This window comes from Xyrauchen texanus, chromosome 49, assembly GCF_025860055.1.
Source record: "Xyrauchen texanus isolate HMW12.3.18 chromosome 49, RBS_HiC_50CHRs, whole genome shotgun sequence".
NCBI classification, from domain to species: domain Eukaryota; kingdom Metazoa; phylum Chordata; class Actinopteri; order Cypriniformes; family Catostomidae; genus Xyrauchen; species Xyrauchen texanus.
Genome location: NC_068324.1, coordinates 13,698,270 through 13,706,262, shown reverse-complemented (window position 1 = coordinate 13,706,262; position 7,993 = coordinate 13,698,270). Strand labels below are relative to the sequence as shown.

General features: G+C 38.8%; 1 protein-coding gene across 1 annotated transcript; it reads left to right on the top strand.

Moving 5' to 3' along the window:
* The first annotated feature begins 2,074 nt into the window (after positions 1-2,074).
* Positions 2,075-6,650, top strand: LOC127640451 (serine/threonine-protein kinase pim-3-like). Its single transcript, XM_052123034.1, has 6 exons — positions 2,075-2,446; positions 2,706-2,815; positions 2,929-2,979; positions 3,076-3,439; positions 5,186-5,362; positions 5,451-6,650. The coding sequence occupies exons 1-6, from the start codon at positions 2,359-2,361 to the stop codon at positions 5,630-5,632; spliced, it is 972 nt and encodes a 323-aa protein (XP_051978994.1). The 5' UTR covers positions 2,075-2,358; the 3' UTR covers positions 5,633-6,650.
* Positions 6,651-7,993: the final 1,343 nt, after the last annotated feature.

Genomic DNA, 7,993 nt, shown 5'->3' with positions numbered 1-7,993 from the left:
ACCATATCAACTGAATAGGCTATTCTTAATACTTAATACTTAATTTGTATTACATGCGCACAGTGCAATATATGATACCTGGAAATTAGTACACGATGATTCATTATAAATATAACACAGTATATAAACCTACTTCGTGAAAGCATTTCAATGCTCCCATCTGATGTGTAATGTCAATATAAATGTTTAAGCTGTATGAATTCTCGGCATTGCAAATGACAAAAAGACACACAACTGGAAATTCTTTGCACCACTATATGCTTTTGTCCACATAAAGTGACATTATGACTTTTAATGGACCCTCTGTAATCATATGGAAGTGAAGATGTGATTTCCCTTATTACATCACAGTAAAACATGTTTTCTTGTGTTCAAAATTCAAAAACAGAAAGTGATATCCTTCTTCCAATGTGTTCCCTTTAAAGGAATAGTTCACCCAAAAATGAAAATTCTCTCATAATTTACTCACCTTCATCATATCCAAAGGTGTGTATGACTTTTAGAAGAATATTTCAGCTCTGTAGGTCCATACAATGCAAAGGAATGAACTTTGAAGCTCCAAACAACACATAAAGCCAGATTAAAAGTAATCCATACGGCTCCAGTGGTTAAATCGATATCTTCAGAAGTGACATGATTGGTGTAGGTGAGAAACAGATTCATATTTAAGTAATTTTTTTACTATAAATCTCCACTTTCCCTTCCACATTCTTCTTGTTTATTGATGATTTGCAGTCTTCATGCATATCGCCACCTACTGGTCGAGGCTGGTCAAAGGGGGATATTTATAGTAAAAAAGTATTTAAGTATTAATCTGTTTCTCACCCAGTGTGGCACAGTGGCTCAGTGGTTAGCACTGATGCCTCACAGCAAGTCCAAAAGTCCAGTTCGTTTGAAGCTGAAACATGCCTGTATCTGAAGGTATGGAATGCACTTCGTAAATCTGGCAGCACGTCGGACAAAAAATATAAATTCCAGTGGTATGATGCTGTCGACAATTAGGCATGTGAGAGGGTCGTGTGTCACTGCGCCCCAAACAACACCAGATAAGCCACAAAGTAAGTAATGTTACAATGATGGACTCCATTGAGCTCTGCGAGATAACTTTTCTTACTGTTTTCTTCAAAACAAAAAGTCACATTGTAATGACGTAAGTGTGCTCAGGCCAGGAACGTTAAGTGCAATGTGAGTGCAGGCCAGCGGGGGAGTGGGGACAATCCTGCTTGGGCATGATACAAGGCAACCACGCCTAGTGTGAGTATGCCCTAAATTGACCTATAAGTATGAGTTAGAGTCCCCCAGTCACTTGGGTTTGCGTCAGGAAGGGCATCAGGCGTAAAACCTGTCCCAAGTCAAATATGCGGATCACGAATGGCCTTAACAGGAGTGGCCAAAAGAGGAAGAATACCACGCCTCACCCACACCTATTATATTGCTTTTGAAGATATGGATTTAACCATATATGGAGTCATATGGATTACTTTTATGCTGCCTTTATGTGCTTTTTGGAAATTCACATTTCTTGCCACTATTTACTTGCAGAGCTGTCAAGCAGAGCTGAAATATTCTTCTAAAAATCTTAATTTGTGTTCTGCAAAAGAAAGAAAGTCATACACATATGGGATGGCATGAGGATGCGTATATGATGAGAGGATTTTCATTTTCCGGAGAACTGCTCCTTTAAGATATGAAAGATTTATCTGTGCAGGTTTATAGCATGAACCCTTGTTTCATTTAGTTAATTTAGGAGCAAGTTGCGCCGTGCAACGTGGTTGGTCTTTTCAGAAAGCCTAAGCACAAAGCTCTCAGACGAGGTATCCATGAGCGTCTTGCACCGGCGCACTATTTGTTGTTGTTGATGAAATGTTATACATGTTCCAGTGTTATCCTAGGTTATACTGCACATGTATTTTTTCCTCATTGAACTGCTAAGGAGTTTTTAGAGGTGTGTTTATTTTTTAATACGCTCGTCGGTCTAGCCATCGCGGATGGATCTGTGCAATGCGCAAAGAGCCCAAACACGAGAATTAAGAGTTAATACGGTCTCCCGGCTCGCTCTCACACAGACAGACACATCAACTGAGCGCATCGAGAACACTCAAAAGAGCGAACGTGTGCAGTTATTTCACATTATGGATGAGCGTGGACATTTGTGAATAATAAACGGAGTTTGAGAGCTTGTGGGCGAGGAATCTTTTTCGTGGGATTTTCCTTTGGAGTCCCACTCTTTAAACACATTTTCAAGAGAAATCGGTCTTCAGTGAAGGACGAAGTGCCGGTGTTTTCTCACGGCTCGGAGTATTTTACGCATCTTAAAGACTTTTAAGACTGAGCATCACTTTGGGAAGACAACGGAAAATGTTACTGTCCAAATTTGGATCTTTTTCCCATATTTGCAGCACGACTAACATCGATCACTTACCGGTGAAAATTCAACTTCAAGCAGGTAGCCCGCGTTCCGATTAAGATGCTCATTTGGATTTAAACAAAATACAAATCAATGCATGTTTTAATTTTGCATTTAATTGCCTGTCTCTGCCTCATTTACTCTCACATTTCCTCACATGAGTCTATTCTGTTAATCGGCACGCGTGTGCCGTGACCTCAGTATCTGGAGCCATTTTGTTGCCAACTGTGCGTAATGCACATTTGGTTTAAACTCACGTAATTTTATTAACTCTGATTTTTTTTGCTTCGTTTTACAGCCAAGAACGAAAGGGAGCCGTTTGAGAAGGTTTATCATGTGGGTTCAGCGCTGGGAAGCGGCGGATTTGGGACGGTGTACGCCGGTACTCGGATTTCAGACGCGTTGCCGGTAAGCGCAGGCTTTGTTTTGGTCGCAGCACATGGTCGCGTTTCGCGCCACATTCGCACATTCATATGCACACCAGTCCGAATCATGAGCGTTTTTCTGCTTTTTTTATACAGGTTGCGATAAAACACGTCGCAAAGGAGAGAGTGACCGAATGGGGTACACTTGTAAGGACATTTAATTGTTTATTTTTCCTCCAATATCTGCTTTACCGATGACTCATACATTTCATGTGTCTCATGTATGCTTTATTTACATTTCAGAATGGGTCGCTGGTTCCACTGGAGATTGTTCTGCTGAAGAAAGTGGGAACTACCTTTCAGGGGGTCATTAAACTCCTAGATTGGTATGAGAGACCCGACGGTTGGTTGATTATAATGGAGCGGCCGGAGATGGTGAAGGATTTATTCGACTTCATCACCGAGAAAGGCGCGCTGAATGAGGATTCCGCCCGGGGCTTCTTCCGACAGATTTTAGAGGCGGTTCGGCACTGCTACAGCTGCGGGGTCGTTCACCGGGATATCAAAGACGAAAATCTCCTCGTTGATTTACGCACGGGGGATCTGAAGCTCATCGACTTCGGCTCCGGGGCGATCCTCAAGGACACAGTCTACACAGACTTTGACGGTGCGTCTTTGACTATCATTTCCTGCTTGCGTTGCGTTACAGGTGCTGTGCGCGACTTTTAACAGTTTATAGAACTTGCGTCCAATTGTTCAACTGTTTACGGAGACTTTTTTTTTACTATTTCAGGGAATAGGGACGGTTTCTGCTTGTCATTCAATTACAATAATAATAATAATAATAATAATAAATCGTTTCGGGTACAAGAGGTCGTTTTATTTCTCACCTGCAACTCTTGGTGGAATTTAACTAAATGCATTCAAATATTTTAATTTTAAGACTAAAAGTGTCCCACCTGTTACAGTCTATTTACAATTTTATGTTCGACTTAAAGGAATATTGTGGGTTCAATACTTTTAAGTAAATTGGCAGCATTTCGACTTGTCCCTCCTTTAAAAAAACCAAAATTCTGGGTTACAGTGAAACATAATGAAAGTGAATGGGCCCAAATTGAATGGCCCCCACTCACTGTTTCAAAAGTGTAGCCACAAGACATAAACAAGATTCATGTTAACATGATTTTAATAAAATAGCTTAATAATCATTTCTGTATAAACTAATATTCGATTTTACAACTTCGTTGCCATGACAACACAGTAAAACCTTAAAACGACTGTTAAAATTGCAATTTAAACAACTTTACTGCTCAAATAACACATGACTTTTTGCTGAGTGCTTTTATAAAATTACATGCTTCACATTTCTGCCTTATTGGCCCCATTCACTTCCATTGTAAGTGCTTCACTGTAACCTTGAGTTTTTGCTTTTTAATGAAAAGGAGGGATAGGACAAAATGAGATTTTGTGGTAATCAACAATATGCCACAAGCACAGATGATTGATCTTGTATTGAAACTGGATTATTCCTTTTTTAAAGTGTTTTGAATTTTAACATATCTTCCTCAGCTTTTGTTGGTGCTAAAACCTAATAAATTTGCCGTTATTGTGTTTGATGGAACAACAAGGCTGGAGGGGGACATTTTGACTTTTGGTGGGCATTAGGTTCTCTAATTTTGCCATCCGACCAGGGGGCTTGGTTGTTTCGCCATCCAACTGGGTTGGGGTGTCAAAAGTTTCTGGGGGGGGGGTCACAAGGAACATCTAGAGGGCAATGCACCCGGGCCCCCCCTTAGACCTGGCAATGTGGAAAAACGTGCAAATTTTAGTCACACATATGTATTCTCCTATTCTAAATCATTTAAAGTAACTTAGAAGTTGAAATTAAGGAATACGTTAGTGGAAAAGAACAGCTGTTACTGCGTAATGTCTGTTTGTTGTGCAACCTGAGTTGTGAAAGCACGTGACTACTCCCATCGTGGATGTTTTTGTTTGGTATCCAGGCAACTCGTGGCCTTTTTTAGGGGGCCATCACACCACCCCTTGTGAAGGGGCTTTTGTTATGGGAAGTGACTCATGCAGAAAGCGTTTGGAATTTCCATAGCTTTTGACTGTTTGTACCTGAGTGCTTTTGAAAAGTCGCCCTTTTGCTAGCTCTCCTGTTTCAGCTTGATTTTATTTTGGAATGGACTGTGTGAAAGCCAGCCCACTGGCGCCCCCTTGCTAGTGTCAGCTAACTTGTTATACAGTGTAATCAAAATTTGGGGGTGGGGGTATGGAGACTTGTACCCAATTTTGAAATGAGTAATGTCTTATGCCAGAAATAGTCTTACATTTCCACAAATACTTTTTAATTCCATTTTAGTTGTGGATGAAAAACATTATTTATATCAAGTCTGCTTTTATTTTGTAGGCACACGAGTCTATAGTCCCCCTGAGTGGATACGCTACCACAGGTACCATGGGCGCTCCGCAACCGTGTGGTCTCTTGGCGTCTTGCTGTACGACATGGTGTGTGGGGACATCCCCTTTGAGCATGATGAGGACATTCTGAGAGGACGTCTCTTTTTCAGGAGGAGAATCTCTCCAGGTATGTGAAAACTCCGATCCTTGGTTTTAACCCCTTTTTTTTTTTTTTCCATGAGAAATTAACCTTGTTCCCTTTGATTCTTCCCCAGTGTGTCAACAGCTTATCAAATGGTGCCTTTGCTTGAGGCCATCAGACAGACCCACTTTGGAGCAAATCTTTGAGCATCAGTGGATGCGTATGGAAGCAGACCCAGAAACAGAGAATGGAAACATAACGCTTCACACCATCAGCACAGAATCAAGCTCCAATTCGAGCAAAGAAAGCCTTTGACAGCACTGGAGAACCTGAGTGAATGGACTATTTTGGCCCTTGTTCCCAGTTATCTGGTTATTGGGACTTAAATTTATGTTGCTAAATGTCTTTGTTTTTTTCTTGCCGAGGGTGAGTTGTTACCCATAGGGATTGCACAAGCAGCAATGCTTGTAACCCTATCCTACTGGTTGCTCTTATAGAGCTTGGACATTTTTTTTTTTTTTAGACTATCTTTTTAGTTTTCTGTGCCTTTTTTGGAAAGCTGCTTTTATGGGATTCAAGACACCAGGTGGATTCTCATGGATTTTAGGGGAATTCCCCTGAAATCATCAAAGACTTTATCTTATGTGGTGGATCTCCGTTCCCCTCTAGTGGTTGAATACTTGAAGTAAACATTTACTACTCTTAAAAGTATCTCTCTCTGCTGCTCTGCTGAAAATTCATATTCATTATTTAACTTTTTTTTTTTTTCCTCTTGTTATTTTCTGAATGTCTTCCACTACCATCTCTGTTGATGCCACTCTCTAGCCTTTGCTCTGTAGAGACTTGAGTGACGTGTACAATCGATGCAATATTCATGGACCCATGCTGTCTTTCCGGATTCTTTTTTTAAATACAAGTATTTGTATTGTATTTATGTACATTTTCTTCCATGTATATTATTTATACTATTCATGCAATACAAACATTCCACATGAATAAATGTGGCTATTTATTTATTTATTCATTCATTTTATACCATCTGCAAAAGGTCAATTGAAATTGTTAATTGTGAGAGTTCCCCAGGCTTATCTTTAGTTTAAACTAAAGGATCATAGACATGCTAAAGCTATCTAATACTTATACAAAATATAAGATTGAAATGTTTAGTGATGCCATTCTGATGTAGTGTGTAACATTTAGAATCAGTTATTCTCCATGTTAAGTGGAAGTAAAATGTGTTTTAGTCCCTCCACTCTGACAGCGTGGAACCTATTTTTTTTCTTCTTCTTTTTTTTAACTGGTGAAACAATTTTTTTTTTTATATTGGACACAATAAATTTATTTCATAAGTAAACCTTTTGTGGTGTCTGTTTGCATTTAAATAACCCTCAGATTTTCATGTCCAGCTGTGTTTCTTTTAATTATTAAACCCAATACAATTGTAAAACAGATTTACATAGATTAGCATGCATTAAAGGGATAGTTTGCCCAAAAAATTTATTTTCATTTACTCACCCTTATGGCACACCATATGTGTATGACTTTTCTGCAGAACACAAATTATGATTTTTAGAGAAATGTCTCAGCTCTGTAGGTCCTACAGTGCTAGTGAATGGTGGCCAGAACTTTGGAGCTCCAAAAAGCACATAAAGGTTGCATGAAAGTACCCAATAAGACTCCGGTGGTTAAATCGATGTCTCCAGAAGTGTTATGATATTTGAGAGTGTTAAACATTTTTTTTTTTAACAAATCTCTGCTTTCACATTTATTGTGCGTGTCTACTGGCAGGAAGGAGACCTTATTGTAAAAAGGGACTTCTAAATGTATCTGTTTCTCACCCACACCTATCATATTTCTTCAAAAGACATGGATTAAACCACTGGAGTCACGTGGATTACTTTCATGCTGCATTTGTGTGCCTTTTGGAGCTTTAAAGGTCTGGTCACCATTCACTTGCATTATATGGACCGAAAAAGCAAAGACATTTAAAAAAAAAAAAAAAAGACAGAAAATCGTACACGTCTGGGATGGCATAAGTAAATGATGAGAGAATTTTCATTTTAGCAGTGTTTATGAATTGCGCTTACATATCGAAGTAACTACAGCAAATATACAGAAATATTGTCTTAATAATTAGTTTAATTATTAATTAGATACTGAGTCACGTGTATCATAATTTCTTGCATAAATATCCTTACAAAAACCTCTCCCAACACTGGCGTGAAGATTGGACAATCACATATATTATGTGAGGATGCTGCCCCCTATAGATTTTAGTATTTCAATCTGAATGGAAAGTAACGGCGTTCCCACACCTTCTGCCCAATTAATAATACGTTATTTGTGATTACTGGATTAAGATGTTTAATATCAGAGACAGTGCACTCAAAAAAGTAAACAATTTCTAGCAAATGAATTAGTTTACAGCTGAGCATAAGTAGAAAAATATATATTCACTAATATAGAATGTTTCATGTGTTTTGAAGATTAAATACATTTCCATGGCTTCTTGGCTGGAAATTACTATTTTTAATTCCCAAATATGTCCATGTTTTCCATAACAGTAAATTACTACCATTTTAGAATATGATGTAGTCTTTCATGCTGGACTTCCATGAAATTCAGAATTTACTCCAACAGCAACTAGACAATAAAAGTCCATTCTCATAATAATGA